We start from the raw sequence: 26,038 nt of genomic DNA, 5'->3' as shown, positions 1-26,038 counted from the left end.
TGGCTGCCAATGGGAACGGGGCCATGCTCTGGGCAGCAACTTTGCTATGCGGGAAGTGAGGGTGTGACATGGCCTCGTCCTCCTGCCCCATGGGGCTCCTCTGCTGCATGCAGCCTGTTGACGACCCCCATCCCTCAGCAAGGCAAGTGTTCCCTGCCCCATGACCCCATTTCAGAGCAAGGACCCAGGCCCAGAATGCCCATTCAAGGGTCCTCCCAGGTGATTGGCCAACACCAAAGCAAGGCAGAGTGGGCCCAGCAAGACCAGTGATGTCAGTTTTATTGGGTTGAGGTGGCAGCAGCCCACCCAGACAGGGACAGCCCTCACATGTTGTTGAGCTCCAGCAGGGTCTGGTCCAGGGTCTGGTGGATCTCCACGTTCTCTTCCTTGGCACTGGCCAAGGTCTCTGTGAGGGGAAGCAGCATGTGAGCACGGGGAGGGGACACACACAGGGAACTCACAGATGGGAGGGTAGGCGACACACAGGGGCCACGCACACACACGCACGCACGCACTCGCAGGGACCTAAGGGCTCCACGGCAGGGGCAGATGCATGAGTTGACCAGGACAGACCTGGGGACATCCTAGTCACATAGTCATTTACCCTGCTGCTTCAGAAGACTTGAGGTAATGGAAAACAGAAGGAAAAGACCAGGACAGGGAAGAAGGAAAAGGCTCAAAGCAGAAAACAGACCTGTAGCTGTGGCCAAAGCCCCACGTTGCTTCTGAACTTCATTCCAGAACTTTTTCCACCTTCCTGCTGCCTCCCCACTCCCTGGCACCTCACCACACAACTTCCTTGCCAGTCTTTTCTGCCACATCCTGGCACTGCAGCTGAGTGCTCCAAGGCCAGTGATGGACACATGATGGGGTGGTGTCAGTGTGGTGCTTGGCGAGGCCACCCATGCCCACATGCAGCAGTGACAGTCAGAGTGAGTCTGGGGGTGCGTGCACAGGGGTCACAGTGTGAGCCTTGGGATGTGGTGAGAGGGCCCAGTGTAGGGCAGGGTGCTTGTGACAGGCATGGGCTGTCGGTAAGGGCTGGGGTGGCAAGAGTCAAGTGGTGCTCTGGGTGACAGGAAAAGAGCATGGAGACCAAGTTCAGAGTTTATTAAAGCAGCAGAAGAGGTGGAGGCCAGCAGGTGCAGGGGCAGCAGAGAGAAAGTAGGGTGAAGCTAATGCCAGGGTATGTGGGGTCAGGGGGTATGTGGGGTTACTCCACAGGCCGCTCCCAGCCTGATTGTGCCACCTTGGCGAAACTATGCTCCTTCTGCCTGCCTCCCCTCCCCCAAGAGAGTGGAAAGAGAGGGGAAAGGGGGGCCAAGGCAGCCACACTGGGGTGGACTCAGAGGGAGGTGATGTCGTTGAGTGCGTTGTCCAGCTCCTCGCTGATGGCCTTGTACTTCATCTTCTGTGCATAGACTTCATCTGTCCAGGGGAGGGAGGCCAGGTGGGAGTGTGGGGAGAGGGAGTGGAGGGAAAGAGGCAAGGAAGGAGAGAGGGCGATGGAGAGAGAATCAGACAAGTGGACAGGGCAAGAGAAACAGGCCAGAGGACAGGCTGGACAGCTGCCAAGGCTCCTTCCTCCACTTTGCGTCCCCTCTCTCCTGCTCCCTCTGTCCTGCAGCTGTACCCCAAGCTGCATGTCCCTGAGAAGTTCCTGCCTCTGAACAAGCAGGTGTGCTCGCTGGAGGAAGAGCAGGTGTCTGGGCCAGACAGTGAAAAGCCAATGAACTTGCTGCTGGCCTGGGAGGGTGGGAAGCAAGGGATGCAGGAGTTTTGAGAGCTAAAGGGTTACTAAGGAATAAAAAGGAGAGACAAGGAGAGTGTTGATCTAGGGTAGTCACAGGCTAGCAAATATCTTCTGCCTAATCCAGCTTCAAAGAATCTTTTCCAGTAAAGTTATCATGAAACCTCAATGCTAAACCAAACGGCTCTCTGTTTTAGCATGGACACCCAGTGCAGCCATGAAGAGAACTGCTTAGGGTCCCCAACACTTCACACTGAAGTGTCTGGGTTTGAGTCCCAGCTTCAACTCCAATTCTAGCTTCCTTCTCCTGGGCATCCGGGGAGACGGCAGGCGATGGCTCAAGTAGCTGGGTCCCTGCCCTTGACGTGGGAGAGCCAGGCTCCTGGCTTTGGCCTGGCTTAACCCTATCTGTTGTGGGTTTTATGGGAAGAAAACCTATGGACAAATAGAAGCTCTTTTTCTGTCTCTCTTCCTTTCAAATAAAATGAGAGAAAAATCAGTGAAGACATCTGTGTGATGTAACTGTGGAACTCCACTGTGCTGCACGGGGCATAAAACTGGTGAGAGCCAGGGTGCATGCGGTTTGAGCCACCAACAGCACCAGCATTACCAGGGAGCCAGGCCAAAGTGAGCCTAAGCTAGAGAGAGGGCCCAGGGCTCCGTGTTCTCAGAGAGCCTCACTCCTGGGTGAAGCTCATGCAGGATTTTAAGTCAGAGAGGTTTTGGCTGTAATGGGGAATGACCAGCTATGAGCATCTGTATCATAGGCCTCACCTACACAAATCTATGGACTTCTGAGTGGCTCGATCCCATGATCATCATCAACAAATTCAGTGGAACAAAAAGATAAGGCGCAACCTGGGCATGGGCTGGTTTTAGGAGGATCAGGTGTGCCGACGGCGAGAGGGGGGAGGGCATCCTTACCTTCCAGGTCGTCGATGGTTTTCTCCAGCTTTGCCACAGACCTCTCTGCAAACTCTGCCCGGGTCTCAGCCTGAGCGTCAAGGCGAGATTGGTGGTCAGGGTTTGGCGGGGGGGGGAGGGAGGGAAGTGGATGCAAACAGTGAAGCCTGCATCCAGTGCCCGTTCCTGTCGCTGCCCCCAGTTCCCCGACCCAGGGACAGGAGTGGCCTGAGGGAGACCAGCAACAGGAAGGAGTACTCACTTCCTTCAGCTTCTCCTCCAGCAGCTTGATCTCCTCTTCGTATTTGTCCTCTTTGGTGGAGTACTTGTGGGGACAGACACGCATCATCAGCACCTCCTCCAAGCCTGCTTCCTTCTCGCAGCCCTCAGCTGCTCCTTGTGAATCAGCCCCTCCTCCCCTTGCAGGAACCCATCCTCACTACCCTCCTCTACCTTGTCGGCTTGGGCTTCCAGGGATTTCAAGTTGTTGGTAACAATTTTCAGCTCCTCCTCTAGGTCCCCACATTTACTGCAGGTGTGGGGAGGGGTGTGGCGGGGCGGGGTGTGAGGGCACAGGGAGGTGAGGCAGTGGAGGTGGAGCAGGTGCAGTGGGAGGGTGGAGGAGAGAAGAGCAGAGCAGAGGTGTGAGAGTGACAGTCGGCAGAGTCCCCAAGCCCTGGGCCCTCCCGATCCATCAGGTGAGAGAGGGGCCTGAGCTGCAGAGCTGGAGGGGAGGTGAGCTGAGAGAAGGCACAGCTGCCCAGACAGGCCCGGAGAGCTCACTACCTCCTCCTCCGAGGCTATCAGGGACTTGAGGGCCTGGTCCATGGTTCGGAGTTCCTCCTCCAGCTGCCTGGCTCGACTGGGGGCGGCAGGCAAGGGTCAGAGAGGACAGGAGCTAATCCCCACCCCACCAGCAGCCCTAAACCCTGGGAAACTGCCTCCCCGCTGTAGAGGGGCCATGGCCAGCTGCTGGCCACCCCAGGGTGGTGTCCTTACCTCTCGGCCACTTCAGCTCTCTCTTCCGAGCGCTCCAGCTCTCCTTCCAGGATCACCAGCTTCCTGGCCACCTGGCAAGGAGCAGGAGGAGAGACTCAGTGGCTCTGCGGGGGTGTGGCTGGGGAGCAGCAGCAAGCAGCAGGCGGGGCAGGGCAGGCACCTCCTCATATTTGCGGTCCGAGTCCTCGGCGATGTGTTTGGCCTCCTTCAGCTGCATCTCCTGCAGTTCCATCTTCTCCTCATCCTTCATGGCCCTGTTCTCGATGACTTTCATCCCTCTGAGAGGTGGAGAGAGCATCGCGAGGGCTCAGGATGCAGGACCAGTAGAAACAAGTCCCTCTGCCCACTGGCCCTCTCTCCCAGGGCCCCCTTGCCCACCTCTCGCTCTCGTCGGCTGCCTTCTCAGCCTCCTCCAGCTTCTGGAGGGCAGTGGCCAGGCGCTCTTGTGCCCGGTCCAGCTCTTCCTCTACCAGCTGGATGCGGCGGTTCAGAGAGGCCACATCTGCTTCAGCCTATAGGTCAGAGGTGGGAAGTCAGAGGTCAGAATTCTTGGTCTGTTCTAGGTGAGGTCAGAGAGGTTCCAGAGGCCAGGAAGAGTGTTCTCAGAAAGGATCAAGGCTTCTCAGCTTCTAGACCTTGCACCTATTTGGCCTCCGTTCTCTTATGCCCAGGGGCTTTGGGCTCCAGCCCCAAACCTGCATTCCTTGCCAGACTCCACTCGCTTGCTACAGGGCCTCTCTCATCTTGCCAGCATGCACAGCTAATCTCGCGAGGATTTTCTGCACGCAGCTCCTTCTGTCTCCTGTGAGGGCCCTCCAAGGAAGGGCTGGGACCAGATCCAAGCCATCAGGGCCTGGCCCAGGTAAGAATCAGGGCCAACCAGATGTCACCACTGCTCAGGATAGCCAATCACAGACTGCAGCCCAGAGATGTCACCAGCTTCTAGGCAGACTAGCCGCCAGGAGTCCACAAGGCAAGCCAGGCCAATGAGAAAGCCTTGCAAGGGCCAAGGAGACAGGCAAAGGCAGCACAGGGGCAGTGTGAGTGATAGGCCCCTAGCCTCTGATCTTGTCACAGGGAGGCAAAAACCACACAGAGTGTTGGAAAGGCCCATAAAACCTCATACTTCCCTGAGAACAAAAGACAGGGCAGAGCGAGCTGGGCCCCAAGAAAATGCTCAGTGGGCAACCCCCTTGGGGGTTGCGAGTGTCTCAGCTCTGAGCCAGGCTGCTGCCTCTGAGCCATGGCACGGCCACTCCACACTTGTGTGACCTCTGGCAGCAGCTTTAGCCTCTCTAAGTCTCAGTTTCCTCCTTCGGAAATTGGAATTAACAATCCCAGATCTCTGTAGTGGGAGGGCTGCTCACATGCAGGCTTCCAATCATTAAGCAACTCCACCTTTGTGAGGCTCTGACTGCGGCAGCACAGGCCACACTGGGGCCACTGAGATGAGATTCCTGGAGATTGGGGAGAAGGGGCGGGAGCTGGGGAGTGAGATCCCATGGGCAATGGGGGAGGTGCATGAGTTTGTTTGCTTTTTAAAGCTCCCAAGCGATTCTGATGCCAAGTCGGAGTGTGGGAAATCATGATGTCATAGGAAGCACTTGAAGCACACTGCCTACAGACAGCCCACACGCCATCAACACCGAGCTGCCTGCATCTCTCCCTCAACGACACAGAAAGGTTCAGCGAGACTTTAGATTGGAGAAGAATCAGTGTAGGTGAGAGGCAGGGCAGCCTCGGGGCAGAGGGCACAGAGGGCAGCACCACTGGGCAAAGAGAGACCCAAGGCCCAATATAGAAAGTATTTTGTAACTTGTTCCCCCAGGTGCTGAAGGCACCTGGAGGTCGGCCACCCAGAGGACAAGGGCTCAGCATGGCATGGGGCCAGATGACTCAGTGTGGAAGGATTCTGAGGACAGCACAGGGGGCTGGGACTCCAGGAGACACTGGGGGCTACTCCACAGAAAGTCTCCGTAAAAGGAAAACTCTCCATGGATCGCAGTCGGGCAGCTCATGGCTTTAGAAGGTGTGGGATGTTCTGGGGTCTCTTTCCCAGGACTGACAGGTGCCACTTCTTCTATGGGGAGCATTTCCCAGTCAGGGGCAATGACTCTCTAACCCCAGGACAGGCTCTCCTGCACAGAAAGAGGCAATGTGTTCCTGAAGAGCCGAGTTCAAGAGCACCCTTGGGTGAAGGTGGACAGGGCTCCCTCTCTCCTCCTGACAGGGAAGCCTTGCTTTCCCAGCTCTGTCACTGTCCCCTCTCCCTCCCCTCCAGCCCCCAGCCAGCTCCTTGGGTTTCCAGTCCTGCCTCCAGCTGCACTGGGCCCCAGTTATTTATAGAGTGTCAGGTGCCCAGGGTCATCTTGGCGAGCAGCTGCAGGTCAGTCCCTTCCCAAGTGCCAGGGCTGGTGGAGAGGCAGCACTGGAGGCTGGAGGTCAGAGAATCCCAGCCCTGGGGGCTGGAGAACTCAGATCGCGACAAGGATCAGACCATGCCCTCCACTTGCCTCAGCCCCCACTCCAGGACACCCCAACACTAAGCTCATCTTACAACTATCCTAGGTGGATGGCAGCTGGGGAAACTGAGGCAAAGTGGAACTACCTGCTGTGCTCTGGTCATTTGGCTCCTCTCCTACCTTGTTTATGGGAGAAGAGGGGTTGGAAAAAGAGGAAATTGGAGAAGCCTGCTTGGGACTGTGGGGTGAGTGGAGACATTTCAGGGTAAGCAGGACCTGCCAAGGTGCCTTGCCTTGGCATAGGTGGCCCTGTGGCCTGGCGTGGTCCCAAGGCTGACAGCTTAATGAGGGTAAATGAGGAGTCTCAGAACCTGAGCTGGGGCCTCCAGGGCACAACAGGACTGAGGAGCCAAAGGTCAAGGCCAAGGAATTTCTAACGGCCCCCTCAGCGTGTAACTGGAGTCAGGTCCCTGTCCTTGGAGCCCTTGTCCCCACATCCCATGCACCCCACACTTCCCCAAATGTAGCTGTAGTGGCCTCCTGTCCAATGCCCAGTCAGACACAGATGGCAACTCCTTACACGCCCACCCCCAGGACCACCCCCAGGACCACCCTGGCTGACCAAGAGCTGGAACTGAGCAGAATCACAAGGCCAAGTCCCTGGAGGGTGGAATGACCTGTTGTCTGGGGTTATTTGGGAACTTTTGTCTTAGTGAGAATCCCTGACAGGAAACCTCCGATCCTGGCCTGGTCCAGGGGAAAGAGCTAGGAGTCTTTCTCCCCTGCTGGGCACTTGGGGCTGCTGGCCAGGCCACTGGCTTCTCCCCAGCTGGGAGTGGGGGCTTCCAAGTCCACACTCACATCCGTGGCCTTCTTCTCAGCCTGTTCGAGCTTCTCCTGGGCGTCCTTCACGGACTCGGAGTACTTCTCCACCTCGTCCTCAGTCCCTTTCAGCTTCTTCTGGAGGGCTTGCTGCTCCTCCTCCAGCTGGGAGAGAAGGGGTTCAGGTCAGCTGGGCCTGCCAAGGGGGCCCGGTGGGAGGGGGTGCTAAGACAGATCTGGAGGGTGCTGAAGAGGAAGAAGGGGAACAGGGCAGGCTCTTGGAGTGGAGAGAGAAAGCTTTCAACCCCAAGGAGCAGGACCTCTCATTGGGCAAGAGTGGAACTGGGGGGCCTGGGGCTCCCCAGCTTGGGGGGTACTGTGATGGCTCACCAGCCTTCACACTTGGGGAAGGAGCGGGAGATGAGAGGGCCCAGCCCACCGAGGGTGGGAGGAGGGGCTCCCCCACCTGCTTGCAGCGGTCCTCGGCTTGCTTCTTGTCGGCCTCGGCCTGCTCGGCTCGGTCGATGGCGTTCTCCTTGTCCAGCTTCAGCATCTGCATCTTCTTCTTGATGGCGTCCATGGCTGCGGTGGGGGGGCGGGCCGGCCGGCAAGGAGCAGTGAGGACCTGGTGGACGCGACGGACGGCGCGGACCCGGGGAGCACGAGGGTGCTGGGTGAGGAGGACCGAGCGGGACTGGGTTGTCTCCCGACTGCGTGGGGGCGTCTAAAAGGCCGGGAGGGATCGGGCGGAGCCGGGGCCCAGGACCCTCCCCCGCCGCGGCCCAAACCTTGTAGGGGCAGAAGCACTGCCCGGCGGGTGTGGGGGCGCGGCAGCCACCCCCTACGCCCAGCCCCCTCGGGGCCGCCCCCTTGGGGTCCCGCCCCTATCTCTCGTCTCCTCCCTCTCCAGCCAGCCGTCGGAAGGGAAAGCTGCCCCAGTGGCCTCTCCAGCCTTGGCGCTGCGGAGGGGCGCGCGCACCCTGGGGCTGGGGGCTCGGGGCGTGCTGAGTGACAGCCGGGCCCAGTGGCAGCTGCGGCTGAGGCCCCTGGGGCTATTTCGGGGCGTGAGCTCACGGCAGCTGCCTGGGCACAGGGATCCGCGGCTCCCCCCCTCTCCTCCCCACTCATCTGCAGCAGCCGCTGCCCTTAATTTAGAAGTTTCCTGTAAATCCCCCCCGGATTGAATGTCTCAGAAGGCGGGACGCCCAGGAGAGCCTCAGTTTACCCCGAGTCCCAGAATCTAGATCTGTGGTGGTGACAGCGGAGGTTCCCCAGGGGGCTTGGGGAAACTAAGGCAGGAGTGGGGAATGGGTAGCGCACCAGGAACACGCAAAGCGGGCTCGGCCTGATGCCTCTTTACACCCAGCTGCCCCTTCCCAGCTCCAAGCCAATCCGCCCCCCCCCCCCCAAGCCCGGGCCTCTCCTCCACAGGCTGCCCCGCCTGCCCCGCCCCCCACGTGCCCCGCATATTTTCCATGGAGCCGGGGTGTATGGGAGGAGGGGGGAACCACTGACCAGGGCGCGCTCCCCGCCCCCACTCCCACCCGGGACGAGTCCCTTTCCTCCCATCCCCCGCCCTCATTCCCCTCCGCTCCCGGCGGACTCTCCTCCCCAGTGGGCCAACTTCACTCCGAATTTTCTTTTCTGCCCTTTTTTGGGCTCTTTCCCCGTGGGGAGGCGGGGCTGGATTGGGGCGGGGAAGGCGGGGGCGAAGAGGTGGTGGTGGTGGTGAGAGAATCACGGAGCTGCGGGTCTCGGCAGGACGGACTGAGGGGCCACCCCATGTCCAGCGACCGAGGTCCCCCTCCTGAGCACGGCTCTGGGGCTCTGGGGTTCCGGGGCTCGGGGTGCAGGGCTGTTGGGTTTCTACGGGGTGGGGTGGGGGAGAGGAAGCGGAAAGCCACCCCGAGGGAGGGAGGTGTGGGGAGAGCCGAGGCTCGGGCAGTCTGCAGCCGGTGGTGCGCTCTGCTTCCCACCCCGTACGGGGAGCACCCAGCTTGGGTTTTTGTGGACGGGCTGGGGACCCTGGGGAGGGGCGCGGAAATGCATTCCGAGCGCCTAGCTACCTACTCACTAGCTATGGGTTGAGTACCGTCTGACGTCCCTATGTCCCCCATACTTTGTGAGGGTCGCCTGGTCGTCCACCCAGAGACCGGAGCAGGACCCCTGGGGAGGATCAAGCGCCCCTCCACACACACTTGTTCACATTCACTTAGTCCTGGAAAGCCACCTTTCTACAAAATCATCCTTGCACAGGGGCCAGGCTAATCGTTGTAAAGTTCAGTTTTCGTGTTTACACTGCCGGGGCGTACACTCCTCTTTACCAAATCGGCTACCTCCTTCTTCGGGTGGCCTTGGCCCTGCACCCCCAGCTCGTTTATTCATTCAAGTATCCCTCCACACTTCTGCCAACGATCTCTTTAAAAAGTTAATACCCACAAGATCAAAACTCCTCCCTTCATCCCTCCCCCGCCTTTGAGGATGAAAAAAAAAGAATCTACATTTCTTAATATGGTATAGAAGGCCCTTTGTTTTGGCCCCTGCCTGGCTCGGCATGCCCAGCCGCAGCCCCAGCCCTCACCGCAGCCTTGCTGCTGATTAAGTCTGGGAGCAGGCAACAGCCCTGTTTCCCCCTAAAGCTTTACCCCCACCAGGGACACATTCTGTTACCGCTGAAAGTGCCCTTCGCTCAGGTTGGTTCCTGACAGTCTTTAAGAGTCCACTCAGATGTCAGCATTTCCACAGTGTCCACTGGGTGACTGTCTTGGTGCAGGCGACACACACACACACACACACACACACACACACACTGACTCATGCTTGGATCCAACATGTCTGCCTAATGCAGCACTTCTTCTCAGAATCCCTGATGCCTGGAGCAGTTATTGCAGGTTCCAAAGGGCTTTGGTTGACGTGTCTTCAGCCTAACAGGACTTGTTAGATGAAGATGGAAATTGAGAACAGTACAAAATGCAGATCAGCTCAGGGCCAACCAGTGGCACAGCGACTGAAGCTGTTGCTAGCACTGCCTATACTCAGAATGCTGGTTTGGGTCCCAGCTGCTCCACTTCCAATCCAGTTCCCTGTCAATGTGCCTGGGAAAGCAGCGAAGAGGGTCCAAGTGCTTGGGCTGCTGTCGCCCATCTGTGTGAGACCTGCATGAAGCTCCTAACTGCTGGCCTCCGCCTGGCCCAGCCCTGGCTCTTGAGGGTATCTGGAGAGTGAATCAGCACATGAAAGATCTTTCCCTCTCTCTTTGGCTCTCCCTCTTTCTCTGTAGTTCTGCCTTGCAGCAGAGCTAAATCTTGGCAGCCAGCACTGTGGTATAGCCGGTTAAGCCATCTTCTAGAATGCCAACATCCCACATGGGTGCTGTTAGAGCCCTGGCTGCTCCAGTTTGGCTTCCTGCTGATGTACCTGGGAAAACGACAGAGGACAGCCCAAATCCTTGACCCCTGCAGTCAAGCTCGAGACCCACATCGTTGGCTCCCAGTCAAGGACTGGTCCAGTTCTGGCTGTGGCGGCCATTGGAGGAGTGAACTGCTCTCCCTATCTCTCTCTGAAATTCTGACTTTGAAGTAAAATAAATCCTTTAAAAAAATCTTTTTAACAATACTTATCAATTCATCAAAAATAGCAAAAACAAACCTATTATATGTAAGCCATGCTAAACTTCCCCCAAGTTACTAACAATATTGCAGTGCTTACATCTTGGCAAATCACTTTCATATCCTACTTAATAGTTGGAATCTCAGGCCCAGCACGGTAACCTAGGGGCTGAAGTCCTCACCGTTAGTGTCAGGATCCCATATGGGCACCGGTTCCAATCCCAGTAATGCAGCTTCCCATCCAGCTCCCTGCTTGTGGTCTGGGAAAACATTGAGGATGGCCCAAAGCCTTGGGACCCTGCACCCTTCTTGTGGGAGACCCACAAGAAGCTCTGGGCTCCTGGCTTCAGATCGGCTCAGCTCTGGCCATTGTGGTCACTTGGGAAGTGAATCATCGGACAGAAGACCTTCTTTGTCTCTCCTCGTCTCTGTTTATCTGACTTTCCAACAAAAAGAAAATCTTTAAAAAAATAATTGGAGTCTCAGAATCTACTTCTGCACTCAATCTGTTGCTGTCTGTTAACAAGGAAAATTCAGTCTCACACAGCTATGTAACTGATACATACACACAAAGACAATAACATTTTCAAGTAATTGTGCATATTCTTCTTTGACACTATATAAAACCTTGGAAAGATAATAGTTTCTTAAGAATTGGTTGCCATATGGAACCTAAAATCATATCATTGACCTTATTATATCATCTCACATCAAAATTCATTGGTCTGGGCCCTGTGCAGTAGCCTATTAGCTGAAGTTCTCACCTTGCTTGTGCTAGGATCCCATTTGGGTGCCAGTTCATATCCTGGCTGATTTCCCTTCCAAGTGCCTGTTTGTGGCCTGGGAAAGCAGTGGAGGATAGCCCAAGGCCCTGGGATCCTGCATCCATGTGGGAGACCAGAAGATGCTCCTGGCTTCGGATTGGTTCAGCTCTGGCTGTTGCAGCCATTTGGGGAAGTAAACCAGGGGATAGAAGATCTTTCTCTCTGTCTCTCCTTGTCTCTGTAAATCTGCTTTCCAATTAAAAAAAAAATCTATCGGTCTGTGCTGCTCCTTGAGCACGTCTTTTATCTGTGTGTAGTTTTGTAACATCATACATCCTCATTTGGAAAATCTGGATTCACTGAACTATTCTGATCTTCCAAATGTTGACACTTCCTTACAGTGTAAGTTATCACACCACTGTACTTAGGCAAGTGTTACACTGCAGGGACAAAAGACGCTAATAGCTGGCGGGCATGCCGTGCCTGGCTAATGCCAAATTTGTGTTAACTATACCACTGTGTGCCAGCATAGTTGTCTATTCCATTTTATTTTTCTTCTTCTTTTTTTTTAACATGTGGGAGGCAGATGCCTGCATGCCAGCAGACAGGGTGTGGGGACCCACACGTGAGCATGTGTGGGCCCTGTGTAGGCAGGCAGCGCCCTAGGCTGGCACAGCACACCACGAGAGAACCAGGCTTGGGGATCTGGGTGCTAGCAAGAATAGGGGCTGGGGATTGCTCAGGGAAGTGGGTCTGGAGATGTGTGGGAGGGAGGACTGCTGAGGGAGAATGTGATTGGTGAAGAGTGACTTCTGGGGGACTTCCAACAAGGAAGGTTACTACACTTGCAAGTAAACAAGTCGGCTGAGACTAGGTGGTTTAGAGAGGGAAATTGGAGGACCATTCAGGGCCAAACCAATATGCCTGTCCACGTGGGAGGCCTGAACTAGACTGGTTGGTATTGACCACTGCCTACCAGCACATTAAAAAAGCCATGGTTAAAGGCCTACCTAGTAGGGTAGACCATAGTACCCGCATGTGAGTGTCAGGGCAGAATGTGTACCATATTAGGCTGGGCCATGACACTAGCCAGCTCATGAGAGAACTGGGTCTAGGAGCAGATTCTGTGGGAGATCATGGGCTCACCCCTGTGGGGCTGCCATATCAGCTCAAGGGCTGGGTGTTGTGATGGGTTGAGATAGGCATGACCATGGAACTCACAAACACTCATGGCACTAGGGTTGGGAACAGGCTAGCTGGTCCAGGCTGTAGTACCCAAAGTTGCACCCAAAAATTGAGTGTGAGGGGCCTGGGTGTAACATCCACAAACATACACAAAGGCTCACACTGGGGGCAGACTATGCTGGGTAAGGGCTTAGCACACATTGGCACATGTGGAAGCTGGGTCTGAGAGTGAGCCTGGAGGAGAAACTTGGAGTACTCCCCTAGTGGGCCATCACTTTCGTTGTTAAGCATGTGAGTCAGTGCTGAGTGGTGGCCAGGCCTGGCGTGGCTGCTTCACTTTTCAACAGGTGTGTGTGTTGGCTCTTGGAGTTGGACATGGCAGGACCAGGGCAAATCACAGCTCACTGGCATGCACAAGAGCCAGGAGGGGGTGTAGGCCATGCCAGGCTAAGCTAGGCTATCATATCTACTGATTTGCATAAAAGCCAGGGATGGGGGTTGGCTGGGCAAGGCTAAGTTGTAGCACCCACCAGCAATAACTGGGACTGGGGGTGGGCTGGGCCAGGTCAGGCTGTAGCATCTCATGGCAGAGGACAAGAGGCAATGGGTTATGTCAGGCTGGGTCAGAGCAACTGCCAGCACACACAAGATCTGTGGCACCACCAGCGTGTGCAAGCTTGGTCAGAGAGCTAAGGGTATGCCCAGCTGTTCCTGAATGGGGTGGTAAACTGGGGTGCACATGGCTATAGTATCCCTTGGCATGGGTATAGACTTGATCTGGCATGTGCCAGACTGGGCTAGACTCCAGCACCCATTGGTACTTACTGCTAGGTGGTGGCCTAGCAGCTAAAGTCCTTGCCTTGAACGCGTCGGGATCCCATATGGGTTCCTGGCTCCTGGCCTTGGATGGGCAAAAGCACTGGCCATTGCACTGACTTGGGGAGTGAATCATCGGACGGAAGATCTTCCTCTCTGTCTCTCCTCCTCTCTGTATATCTTTGTAATAAAAATAAATGAATCTTTGAGAAAAAAAAAAAGAGGGTAGGTGTAGGATGAGCTGGACTGGGTTTCGACATGTGCTGATGGCTGGGTTTAGGGATGGACCAGGCATGGCTGGGCTGTAACACCCAACAATAAGAGCTGGAATGGAAGTGAGGTCAGTCAAAGCCACTGTACCTTCTAGGACAGGAGGTGGGCCATGTCAGGCTGGGACAAGAACTCACTGGTGTGTGTGAGATCTAAAACTGGGAGGTGGCCTGATAGAGCTTGGGGTGTTCCTCTGTCAGACTGCAATACCTGCAGATGAGAGCAATAACTAACACTGGGAGCAGCCAAGACCAGCCCAGCCAGATGACAGTATCTGCTGGTATTTGTGTGACTCAGGTCTGGGGGCAGGCCAGGCTGGGCCAGTTCACAACACCCACTGACAGATGTGAGAATCAGGATGGGTTGTAGGACATGTTGGGTCACAACATCAGCCAATACACTTTAGGGCCAGGACTGGGGGTAAGTTAGGCCAAGCTGGGCTACAGCACCCCCTGGTGATTGCCAAGGTGGGGCAAGCCATGCCAGACTGGGCCATAGCTTGCACCTGCACAAGTAAGACCAAGGATGTGGGCAAGCCCAGCAGGGGAGCTGCAGGCCGTATCCCTGCTAGATTACTGCTCTCACTGGTGAGGATGAGAGCTGGGACTGGAGGAAGACCAGGCTGGACAGGATTACAAAGCCCATTGGCCTGCATGTGAGCTGGTTTAGGGGGACAGCCAGGCTAGGCTGAGCTACCACATCTACTGGTCTATGCAGCAACCAGAGTAAGTGCAGGCTGGTTGGGCTTTGCTGTAGCCATCAGCTGGCAGGTGCTGGGGATGAGGGCAAGTCCTGTCACACTATACTATAGAACCACCTGGAATGAGCAAGATCTGGGGCTAGGAGTGGGTCTATTAGGAAAACGTGGGCACCTCTGATGGGCCCATCAGTGAGCATGGGAACCGGGACTGGGGACAGGCCTGGCTGGACAGGTGGATTGCACCTGCCAGTATGAGTATTGGCTGGTTAGCGGGGCTGGTTGGGTTGAGCTGGGCTCCAATGCCTTTTGATGTGTACAATAGCTGAATAGGATGCAGGACCTGCCTGTTGCACATACTGGCAAGCCCTGAGGGCTAGTTGGGTGGGAGTTATTTGGGGTTGCTCCAACCTGCTCAAACCCACTGCAGTTCCTGTGAGTATGTGTGAGAGCTAAGTGTGTGGTGGGCATGGTTAGGTGGGCCACAGCACTCATTACTTTATATGTGAGATGGGCCTGGGGACAGAAGTGACCAGGTAACATTGTGTGTATGCTGATGTGGGTAATAGTCTGAGCTGGACTCTGCACCGCTGGCACACACAGAAGTCAGGTTGGAGTGATTTGTGGCAAGGTTTCTTTGGAGACTCCCACAATTGGATCACTGGATTCAGAACTCCAACCACAGTGAAAATCACAGGGTCGTGGAATGCATGAGTCAGAACTGGGTTTCCACAAATACTGAGGTCTGTACAGTGGATGGCATGCCCAGATGCTCATGGGGGACACAACAACTAGTTAATTGAGGCCTGCTAAGGAAGTCTAGTACCATGTAGGGTAGAACAAATACCCCAGTCAAGCTTTGACAGCAAGTATCTGGGTAAATCAAGACTCTAAGGTGGACTATGTGGGCAAACAGATCTTGGAAGGATTTCCTTAACCCTGGAGCAATGAAATCAACAGCACCTCAGAACTACTGAAACCACTTAAGCAGTACCCTCAGAACATGCTCCATATCGGAGACTCAGGAATGACACCGGGTGGCCGTACCTCATTCCTGGGTACTGATGTGGCTGGGCTGCTGGGAGTGACCTCTCCCATTCTCTCTCCATTTTCCCCAGACACAGGAAGAAAAAATATTGGAAACAGTTGTCTCATCCATTTTCCTCCATTCCTTGACCCTCCCCACTAATTGGTGGCCCACATGGGCATATATCCTTCTTAATATGTAAACATTAACAAAAATAAAGCGAATTTACTAAGCAATTTAAAGCAAATAGTCACACACCTTAATAACACAATTGATTTCACCAAAGCTTTAAATTTTAAATTTTGGGATGCTGTGAAATTCATGAGGGCAGATGTAAGTTTTCTAAAATCTGAATTTTCACTTAAAAGCTCAAGCTATCACCAGCAACACATACTATCAGACTTTCCCTAAAATGATACATTATGTTCCTTAAAAAATTTGTTTTAAACTTATTTATTTGAAAGAAAGTTACAGAGAGAAAAGGCTGATTCACTCCCTAAACTGCTACAACAGCTGGACTCAGGTTGAAGTCAAGAGCCAGCAGCTCCTTCTGGGTTTCTGGGCCTTCCATGTGGGTACAGCGGCCCAAGCACTCGACCTGTCCTCTGGCTTTCCCAGGTGCAGAGAGCTTGCCTGGAAGTGGAGCGGCTGGGACTCAAATCTGTATATCTGCCTTCCCAATAAAAATAAATAAATCTTTAAAAAAAAGAAATTTAGCATTCTTTGATATGCAGCCACCTGCTTAATACAGAGTTCCCTGGTTGTCAGACAATACTGAAAAGTTTTTTTTTGTTTTTTTGTGTGTGTGCAGGGTTTGAGCTGCAGGTTACCCTTTATCTCATGGAGGACATCCTTTTTCAAAAAAAAAAAAATTAAAAAGCTTTTATTGGAAAGTCAGATTTATACAGAGGAGGAGAGACAGAGAAAGATATTCCCCAAGTGGGTGCAACAAGTGGGACAGCCAGGATACAAGCCAGCATCCATATAGGATCCCGGCGTATATGAGACGAGGACTTTAGCCACAGGGCTACTGCACTGGGCCTATGTAGGACATTCTTAAGTGAAGCTGGCACTTCTTAGTTGTCAATGCCTGGTGGCAAAGAACACAATGACTACCAACCAGTACAGTTTGGAGCCATTGCCTTCATCTGTGCTAAGGCAATTTCACCCATGAATTTTAAAAACATTTCTTTGAAAGGTTTAGTTATAGAGAAATTTCATCCTTTGGTTCACTCCCCAAACAGCTGCACAGTGGCCAGGGCTGGACCAGACTGAAGCCAGGAGCTTAGGAAGCCCTATGGGCCTGAGGACCACATCTGAGGGATTGCTGACTTAATGGGGATTTTAGCCTCGACAATAGGCTCCTGAGGTGTCACCAAGCCAGAGGTGCATGAGTGGCCACAGTTCCTGAGGACATGGCAGGGCAGTGGTGGCAGGTGTTAGCAGTTACCTTGGGCTCACGGTTGGAACTATTAGGCCCTTAAAGTTGTAAAAAGAGACTTGACCTCTAAGGTCCTCAATTCACAATGCCATGACATTGAATCTGGGGTTAGAGGGCCACAGTAGTATGTGTTGGGGTTGTTAGTCCTTTGCGTCAGAGAGGTGATAAAACATCTCCATTTCCCAATGCTCAACACGGGTAGGGCTTTGTAAATATTGACTCAATGAATCACAGGTGACAGGTGTGATGGCAGGAAGCTGGCATCATCCCTATGGGCTGGCCCTCCGAGAGCAAAGCTGCTTCATCTCCTATAAACTTATACTGGGTAGGGGACGTCAGGTGTGCAGAGTAGCAGCAGGTGGGGGGTTGGGTTCTACTTGGAGAGGAACAGCAGAGAGGAAGTGATACACTGACAAGCAGGCCTGGCAAAAAAGTCACTCGTAAAACAGTGGCTGACTGGAGTGTTGCCAGGGTGAGCCTTGAAGCACGCTCGGGACTCAAGGCCCCAGCACCCTAATACCTTCCACTCGGGGAGCCCTGCCCTGGAACTGTAAGGTCTCTCTCAAACGGAGGGCCAGCTTTTTCTGGTCTTTTTCTGCTAGCACTACTCCAGGCAGGAGTGGTTCGGGCTGGCTCTAAGCAGGTTCAGGGTGGATTTTTTACTTGCCAAGTGCTTCAGCTGACTAATTCTAACCTGAGCTCTCCTGGGCAGACACTTGTATTCTATAGGCTTATTACTTTTAGCAAAGCTGCTTTTGAAAATTCAAATTCATCCTTGGGATGGAATTTGCTCTGACACCCCAAGTAGTTCTGATGAGCAGTACTGGGGCTGGTGCTGTGGCACATTATATTAATCTTCTGCCTATAAGTGCTGGCATCCCATAATGGTGCCAGTCTGAGTCCTGGCTGCTCCATTTTCCATCCATCTCCCTGCTAATGTGCCTGGGAAAGCAGTGGAAGGTGGTCCAAGTCTGCACTGCTGCACCCAAATGACAGACTCAGAAGGAGTTCCTGGTTTCCAGGTTTGAATCGGCTCAGTTCTGGCTGTTATAGCCATTTGGGAAGTGAACCAGTGGATACCTCTACTTTTCTCCATACTTCTTTCAATTAAAAATAAAATAAATCTAAAAACAAGAAAAAGAATTCTGGGAGCCACCAAGCGCAGATGTGGCTGCTGATCCCCAGCAATGGGCTGACACTTGGAGAGGCGGAGCTGCTGGCTGGTGAGGAAGGAACCCCAGGAGCACAGCCCCATGACACTTCTCTGCCCAACCTCCCCACTAGGATGGCCTGAGTAGCCTCAGGCAAACTGCTCCTGCCCAACTCCGGCCCATTTAGCTGAACAGGCTGGAGGACTCACTCAATCCTACTCTGCCACCTGCGTTGGGAGGGCTCTCCTGTCTCCTTAGGAAGCCAGGCTACAGAAGTAGGTGGAATCACCTTTATTGGAGCATCACCTGTTTGGGGCTTACAACCCTGCAGCCCCTGGAGGTGGTGGAGGTGCAGGGCAAGGAGTATCAAAAAGCAAGAGCAGATTTGATGAGGCTGTGGGGCCCAGCTGCAAGCTGCCAGCGGCACAGAGAGCTGGGCCCTGGAAGGTTCTGACCAAGGTGCAGCAGCGCTAGTAATACTCTCGGGGCGTTAATACTCTGGGAGGGGGCAGGCAGGCAGGCACTTGGGGGCCCGAGGGCACAAAGGCACTTGGAATCGGGGCAGGGACTGGCGTGTGCAGTGGGACTAGGCAAGGCCAGGCCCAGGGTTTGGCAGGCACTTGGAGGAGTGCTGGGGTTGGGCAGGTCGGGCCCTGACAGCCCAGAAGGCTTTGGTAGTGGCAGGCACAGTCTCTGGGCTGGGTCTGCATTAAATAGAAGCGACTAATGCTCGTCTCGAAGCTCGGAGGGCAGGAACTTGTACTGCTGCTGCCGGATCTGAGCCAGCTTCTTCCGTGCCTCTTCCAGCTCTCGCTCCTTCCGCAGCATTTCTTCCTGCGCTGCAATGATCTGCAGGATTGGGAGTTGGGTAAAGTCAGTACCCTGGAGGTGCTGGGTGGACGGGACAGCACGTAAAGCAGGGCTGCCTACAACAGAGTAAGTGGACTGAAAACTCACCTGGGCAATGCCCCCGACCATCTTCTCCTTCACCACCACCGTCTCGTTCTCCTGGTCTTCGAAGGCTGCAGCCTTCTGGGCCGCCTTCACCAAGTTGTCTGAGGCGCGCTTCACTGCATTGCCGGCAGCCTGGGTGGGGGGGGAAAGCAGCAGGTGAGACGAGGGGGATCCCCAGCACCCAGGGTCCCAGATCCAATCCTAGCTTTAGGGATGAAGTTTAAAGTGGCATAGCTGAAGGCCAGGGTAGGACTCCTCACCTGAAGCCGTTTCATGGCCTCGGAGTCCTGGTCAGCCTTGACTTTGCAGGCCACGAGGAGCTGGGCAGTGGAGGCGGCGACCTGCTTGGCAGACGAGATGAGCTTCTCCTGACTGGCATGACCCTGGACAGCTGCGTTGGCGGCCTCGCACAGGTTGTTGGTGGCTGCGGCCACCATCCTGGCCTAAAGTAGGGGCAGTTCCATGAAAATGTGCCTCTCGTCCCGGTCTACCCCTGCTCCCAAACCCAGACAGATGCGGTAGGTATTAGACACTCACAGCAGAAATGAGGCCCTGGGACCACTGTCCATCGTCCAGTGCATTGGCCGGAATGGCGCCCACCTGCAGAAGGACAAGAATCTGCTTAGCCCTCTGCTGACCTTGCTTCAAGGACAAAGAAAACACGGTATACCCATACCATGGAATATCACTCAGAATAAAAACCAATGAAATGTTACCATTTGCAACAAAATGGACCCTGCTGGAAACCGTAACGCTTAGTGAAATAAGCCAGTCCCTAAAAGACAAATATCATATGTTCTTCCTGTTCTGTGACAACCAAAGCACGTGATCTCTGTGAGTGAGATCAGCATTCTGGGAATTAGCTGCTGTATACAGGGCAGGATTTCCATTTTCATTTTAGTATACTTTGATTTTATGTAATCTTATTTTTTTCTTTTCTCTCCTTCCTCTACTTGCTATGTCATGATGCCTTTAAATACTGAAAAGTTAAACTTGTGCTGTGTGGTGCATAAATACACTATTGTAATAACCTTGGAAAAATAGTAAAGGAGGAAATGGGAGAATGTTTTTGCTTCTAAGAATATACTGTGGGAGAAAAAAAAAGGTAGAAAAATTGAAAAAAAAAAAAAAAAAGAGCAAGCAAACTTCTTGGCTAGGGCTGCAGCAGGTGGGGAGAGGGAGGTGCCTGCCCTGCCCCAATCCTCCCAAGTACTGAAGCCTTACCTTGCCCTGGGCCACCAGTTCCCTCTGGGCAGCAGAAGCAGCCTTCACCAGTGCGCTGGTGGCCGCGGCAATGGACTTGGCAGCTTCTAGTATCTGCTCCTCAAAGTTGAGGGACTCGTCTGCCTCCTACAGGGAAGGGACAGCTGCTGAGGGAGAGATGCAAAAGCAGAGGGCGCTGCAGGGGACATTCTGCCACAGTGAGCGTGGCGGGGGCAGCAGGGCTGACCTTGGGCTTGGCTCGCGGCTTCAGCTGCTCTAGCTTCTTGGCTGCAGCCTCAATGGCAGCTGCAGCTCCCAGGAGCTCATTCTCAGCAATGACTGTGGGATCCTCTGGGTCCACCCATTCTGTTCCTGGTGCAATGAGGTGAGAAGTGGGAGAGACAGGCAGAGCAAGAGGTTCTGACTGGGAGCACTGGGCAGTGTCTACAGGCCCAGTCCCTGACTGGGGTGGAGGTGGGGGGAGGCCTGCAGCTGAGGTCAGCCCAGAGGCATTTTGCCAGGAAGCAGGACTGGCCCTGTGAGAGCAGCTTCCCTCACCCTGCCCTCCCAGCCCCTAGCCGGCCCTCACCCTTCATGGCCTCTGCAGCCTGGATGAGCTCAGTGACAGAAGCAGCCACGCGCTTCGAGTGTCCTGTCAGCTGTTGCTTCAGTTCTGGACTTGGCTTCTGTAGCGTCTGGGCAGGGGGCACAGAGCATCTGATCTCAGGTTTGGCCCTAGTCTCTGTAGCAGGGCACCCATACACCCAGCCCCAGCCCCACAGCACACCAACACCATGCTGTGCACACTCCATCTGGCCTACTGCCTGCATGTTGGAGATGGGCTCTGGCACTCACCGGCTGACAAGCAGCATGGAGGAGGATGAAGTGAGAAGAAAGAAGAGATGACGAAAATGGAGAAGGGGGAGCTCAGATGGAGAGAGGGGAGACAAGAGAACAGGAGGAAGAGGTGAGTGGGAGCACCGAAGATGGTGTAAATGGTGGGGTCCCAGAGAGAGACTTGAAAATGGGAAAAGATTTCGAAAATCAGCTAGTGGGGCAAGTGAGCAACAAGGGGGTTTGCAGGGAGAGGGTCTGGGGCCAGAGCAAACAGTGCCCTCCCTTACCAGCAGGACGTGGTCCAGCAGCTCCAGGTAGCCGTTGGCACACTCCCGTCCGTAGCGCAGGGCTCGTAGCCGCACGTCAGGGGCCACCTCTGGGTGGAAAGCTGCTTCCTGTCCCGCAGAGTGGAAGGTTAGCTTCAGAGTCCCAAAGCCTGGCAGCTTCTCTCCCACCACCCTGTGCTCTGGGGTGCCACACTGTCAGCACCCCTACCTTGCAAGCCCTCAGCATATCTGCAATAGCACGACGACTCAGGTTGGCTGTGGCGATGACATCTTCCTGGCGGCAGGAATTGCCGGCAGCAACAGCCTTGGCTGTTGCCATGGTGATGCCCTTGGTCATTCGGATAAAATCTTCTGGGGTGGAAGTCTTGGCAGGTGGTTCTGGGGAACAGAAAACCTGTAGGGGCAGAACAAGAAGCCTGAATGTGGAAGACAACGTGGTACTTCATACCTGTCCCGTGTTCACTCAGCAAGCCACACATCACAGCTAGTGTAACGGAAAGTAGCTGCTCGTCCTTTCTGACCCAAGTGATTCCAATAGCTTGTTTTGTTTTTCTGAAATTGAAGCAGTTTTGGCTGGGTTTCTACTCCTAAAATAGAAACCTTGAAGGGGTGGGGCCATAATGAGGAGGGTCTTCAGAGCTAACACTGGGGGGCTGGCACTGTGATATAGTGGGTAAACCTGCTATCTGCCATGTCGGTATCCCATGAGTGTCGGTTTTTAGTCCTGGCTTTTCTTCTTTCAATCCAGCTTTCCAATAATATTAATACACCTGGGAAAGCAGCAGAGAATTGACCAAGTTTTTGAGCTACTGCTACTCACATGAGATCTGGATGGAGCTCCAGGCTCCTGATTTTGGACTGGCTCAGCCCCAGCCACTGTGGCCACTAGGGAGTGAAGCAGCAGATCAAAGATCTCACCTGCTCTCTTTATCTGTAACTCTTTCAAATAAATAAATCTTAAGAGAGAGAGAGAGAGAGAGAGAGAGAGAGAGAGAGAGAGAAAGATACAGGTAACAAGCAGGATGTTGTAGTTAAGTGGTACGGCATGAATAACCAAGACTGTCAAATGAGAAGGAATTAAAGAATGCTCTAGAATATAAGAATGATTGAGAAAAGATCATCAAGATTTTAAATATCAGACCAATGGGTCTGGAATTTTACACAACATGCAAAAGTCATATAAATGTTTTCATCTATTTGTTCAATCAACGTTCATTAGGGATTGGCTAAGAGCAGGTGGATTTTAGCTAGGTGGCTAACAATCTGGTTAGCAGGCCTGTGTCCTCTGTCAGAGCACCAGGTCTAACCCTCAGCGCTGGCTCCTGACTTCAGTCTGCTGATGCAGACCTGGGGAGGCAATGCAAATGGCTCGAGCAACTGGATTTCTGCTGCCCATGCTGACAAGCTACCTTGGGTTCTGGGTACCTGGCTGCAGTCTGGCTCAGCCTTGGCTGCTATGAGCATCTGGGAATGAACCAGCATAGGGAAGCTCTCTGTTCTATCCGTTACTGCTATTAAAATATATTTAATAAAATAATAATAAGCTAGAAAGTGTTAAATCTGGGTTTCTGGCCTTAGGAGCTAAGTTCCTAGGAAATGCCATTTACTGAGATGGGAAAACTCAGGAAAGCTCCTTAGGTTTGGGAGGCAGAAAGCTCATGTCCACCTTGGACGTGTCCAAGTAGATGTCGTAATTTAGTAATCCGACAGGTAGGAGAGAGGACAGAGGTCGAGGCAGAGCAGCGAGCAAACAGGAAACTGGTATAGTAGCCAGAGGGCAGGAGTTATTGAAAGTCTGAACTGGAGGGCTAACTAGGGAAGAGGGAAAGAAAGGGAGCAGAAAAGCTCTGCAGTGGTCTGGCTATGGGAAATGAGAACATGACGGCAAGATGACTGAGGTGGCCTCTTCATGACCAGGTTATGCCCACTATTCACAGGAAGTAGCACCCTGGAAGAGCCAGCAGGTGTGGAGGCACTGCACGGAGGTGTTATGTCAACCAGGCAACTGAAAAGAACTAAACTCAGAACTGGACAGCTAACATCTCAGTGATGTCAACCATGCAACTTGCCAGAGCAGAGAACAGAAAGCTCTATTTATGCAATTCTGAAAAGGCCTCTGCATTTTGGCCTAGAAGAGGCCATTGCATTAGCAACTAAGAGATCACTGGTGCCTGAAGAAAATGGGAAGATCGTGGTGAAAGAAGACAGCTGTTCAATGCTGGGGAGTAAAATGGCGTAGGGGAGGATGAGGCTGTGGTTCACTCAAGAGGCTGGCCATGCAAGAGCAGAATGTGTGCCTGTGAACATGCGCAAAGTACAGGCTCACAATCTAGCACAGTCCTGGGAAGGACTAGGCTCCAGAATCCAGCTCACCGCCAGCTCTTGCCGTATGTGCTCTGTGGTGGCCTCCAGGGCACGTGTGCCTTTGGTGGCCTCATCTTCCACAGCTTTCACTGTCTTGAGCAAGGATGTTACGTTGGTCACCATCACCTGTGGGCGTCAGAGGAATGGGGGTCATTTTAAAGACCAGGGGAGTATGCATTAGCCCTGCCCTCTCATGTCGTTGCTCCCATTTCCACCAACCTTGGCAGAGTTCTTGAGCTGCCACACAGCAGGGTCATCCCCAACCTTGCCAGCTGCAGCCTTGGTTGCACTGATGAGGTCTCCCAAGGCCTTGGCCACGTCTTTGACTGCGTTGATCAGCACCACCTGGAAGGAAGAGAGGCGCCTCTGGTCTGAGTGAGGAAGAAGGGAACAGGAAGGAATTCTGGCCAGAATTAGCAGTGGCAGGTGCATACCTGGGTCTCGGGGTCCTCGGCCCCCAGGCTGGCTGCACCCAGCTTGACAACATCTGCAAGACGGGTGATGGTGGCCACAGAGGACTGGGCAGCTTGGGCCAACTTCTCCTGGCTTCCGGCGGCATTCTGCACCAGCACCTTGGTGTCTTCCACCAGCACCTTGGCAGTCTTCAGGATGCCCTCCCTGAGGGGGTCCAGCGTGTCAGCTCTGTTCCCATCTGCCCTTTGCCCTCCAGCTTGTCCAGTGTTCCCGAGCCAGGTTTGCTCTAAGTAAACTCATGACACACTGCCCTGTTCAAGCCACACACCCCAGCTTGCCTGCTTCCTTCCCTTGGGTCAGCTTCTCTCCTCACCTGTGGTCGGCGAAAGTTTCGGCGCCCTCACGATTGAGTGTGCCGGCTGTGGCAAACATGATGGTGGTGTCGAGGTCGGCGATGATGCCAGACACGGCACTGGCTGCCGTGATGCAGGCCTGGGTGCCACGGTTCCCAGCCTGGAGGGCAGCGAGGACGTGAGAGACCTGGGGGAGGAAAAGTCACATGGTATGTGGAAGGGAAGGGTCACCCCTACCCATATGAAGGAAGGAGGGACAGGTGCCTGGGACTGGGGAGCAGCTCCCAGTATGCACAGACAAGCTCTGTCACCTTTTCGGAGACTCTCCGGGCACACTCGATGAGCTCCTTCTTGGTGTAGGCATCACTGGGGCTGCACTGAAGGGCACCTGCCTTGGTGACCAGAGCAGCACAGCCATGGCCCAACTCCTGCACCCGGTGCTTGATGTGGGCCCCTATCTGAAAAGACAGATAGAGTTTACAAGAGGCTCTTGGGGCATCTCTGCTGTGGTTGGAGGAGTCACTAAGGATGCAGGAAAAAACATGGGGCTGGTGTTGTGGCATTTCAGGTAAAACTACTGCTGGCAGCGGTGGCATTCCAAATGGGTGCCAGTTCGGGTCCATGCTCTCCAATTCCAATCCAGCTCCCAGCTTATGTGCCTGGGAAAGCAGCAGGCTATGGAACCTGTATCCACATGTGAGACTCAGAAGCTTCTGGCTCCTGGCTTCAGTCTGGCTCAGCCCTAGGTTGTGGCCATTTGAGGAGTGAGCCAGAGAATAGAAGATCTTTCTGTGTCTTTCCCTTTCTCTCTCTGTAATTCTGCCTTTCAAATAAACAAATAAATCTTTTAAAAATTCTCTTAAAAAAAGAAAAAAACTTTTTAAGATTTTATTTATTTATTTTTATTGAAAAGGCAGAAATACAAAGAGAGACAGAGAGGAAGACCTTCCATCTGTTGATTCACTCCCCAAGTGGCCACAATGGCCGAAGCTGAGCTGATCCAAAGCCAGGAGCCAGGAGCATCTTCCGGGTCTCCCATGGAGGTGCAAGGTCCCAAGGCACTGGGCTGTCCTTGACTGCTTTCCCAGATCACAAGCAGGGATCTGGATGGGAAGCAGGGCTGTCAGGATTAGAACCAGCACCCATTTGGGATCCCAGTGTGTTTAAGGTGAGGACTTTAGCTGCTAGGCTTACTGCGCTGGGCCTCCCAAAAGAAAAAAAAAAATTTTTAAAGTATGGGCCCAGCACGATAGCTCAGCAGCTAAACCCTTGTCTTGCACATGCCAGGGTCCCATGTGGACACCAGTTTGTATCCCAGCCACTCCATTTCCCCTCCAGCTCCCTGCTTGTGGCCTGGGAAAGCAGTCAAAGACGACCCAAAGCCTTGGGACCCTGCACCTGCACGGAGACCTGGAGAAGAAGCCCCTGGCTACTGGCTCCAGGTCAGCTTAGCTCCAGCTGTTGCACCTATTTGGGGAGTGAACCAGTGGATGAATATCTTTCTCTCTGTATCTTCTTCACCCTGTTAATCTGTCTTTCCAATGAAAATAAATATTTTTTTAAAAAGCACAGAAAGAAAGGAAGAAACGTGTATCACAGACTCCTGGAACTGGGAGACAGAGCTGCCAGCACAGACTCTCTGGCTTCACATCCTTTAGGGAAGAGGTCACCTCCTACACATGGAAAATAATGGCCTGTCAGCACCAACTGGCAAGGACTGTATTCAGTGGA

The 26,038-nt window shown here is 53.8% G+C and overlaps 2 protein-coding genes across 9 annotated transcripts in view; both read right to left on the bottom strand.

The window, feature by feature from the left end:
* Window positions 1-257: 257 nt before the first annotated feature.
* Window positions 258-7,771, bottom strand: TPM2 (tropomyosin 2). 4 transcript variants are annotated; one of them, XM_041004364.1, is made up of 9 exons: window positions 7,403-7,771; window positions 6,976-7,101; window positions 4,031-4,164; window positions 3,813-3,930; window positions 3,653-3,723; window positions 3,440-3,515; window positions 2,916-2,978; window positions 2,675-2,744; window positions 258-406 (listed from the first exon to the last, which is right to left on the bottom strand). In XM_041004364.1, the coding sequence occupies exons 1-9, from the start codon at window positions 7,514-7,516 to the stop codon at window positions 324-326; spliced, it is 855 nt and encodes a 284-aa protein (XP_040860298.1). In that variant the 5' UTR covers window positions 7,517-7,771; the 3' UTR covers window positions 258-323. The 4 variants fall into 4 exon arrangements, with proteins under 4 accessions (XP_040860298.1, XP_040860300.1, XP_040860301.1 ...); XM_041004366.1 differs by lacking the exon at window positions 3,440-3,515 and adding an exon at window positions 3,107-3,182 and having other exon boundaries at window positions 7,403-7,632; XM_041004367.1 differs by lacking the exons at window positions 258-406; window positions 3,440-3,515 and adding exons at window positions 747-1,428; window positions 3,107-3,182 and having other exon boundaries at window positions 7,403-7,632.
* A 10,401-nt stretch (window positions 7,772-18,172) lies between these two features.
* TLN1 (talin 1) overlaps window positions 18,173-26,038 on the bottom strand; it is a 32,315-nt gene continuing 24,449 nt past the window's right edge. For all 5 annotated transcript variants that reach the window (XM_040962913.1, XM_040962911.1, XM_040962912.1 and 2 more), the window contains exons 44-57: window positions 24,619-24,765; window positions 24,328-24,494; window positions 23,975-24,158; window positions 23,760-23,885; window positions 23,550-23,666; window positions 21,385-21,570; window positions 21,177-21,284; window positions 20,642-20,747; window positions 20,300-20,424; window positions 20,074-20,199; window positions 19,387-19,449; window positions 19,110-19,292; window positions 18,853-18,981; window positions 18,173-18,744 (exon numbers count right to left, since the gene is read on the bottom strand). In XM_040962913.1, the coding sequence (XP_040818847.1) occupies window positions 18,619-18,744; window positions 18,853-18,981; window positions 19,110-19,292; window positions 19,387-19,449; window positions 20,074-20,199; window positions 20,300-20,424; window positions 20,642-20,747; window positions 21,177-21,284; window positions 21,385-21,570; window positions 23,550-23,666; window positions 23,760-23,885; window positions 23,975-24,158; window positions 24,328-24,494; window positions 24,619-24,765 (1,893 nt within the window). In that variant the 3' untranslated portion in view covers window positions 18,173-18,618. The remainder of the gene's footprint in view (window positions 18,745-18,852; window positions 18,982-19,109; window positions 19,293-19,386; window positions 19,450-20,073; window positions 20,200-20,299; window positions 20,425-20,641; window positions 20,748-21,176; window positions 21,285-21,384; window positions 21,571-23,549; window positions 23,667-23,759; window positions 23,886-23,974; window positions 24,159-24,327; window positions 24,495-24,618; window positions 24,766-26,038) is intronic.

This window comes from Ochotona curzoniae, unplaced genomic scaffold (assembly GCF_017591425.1).
Source record: "Ochotona curzoniae isolate NIBS_2020 unplaced genomic scaffold, NIBS_Ocur_1.0 scaffold_3208, whole genome shotgun sequence".
NCBI classification, from domain to species: Eukaryota; Metazoa; Chordata; class Mammalia; order Lagomorpha; family Ochotonidae; genus Ochotona; species Ochotona curzoniae.
This window is presented reverse-complemented; position numbering and strand designations above follow the sequence as displayed.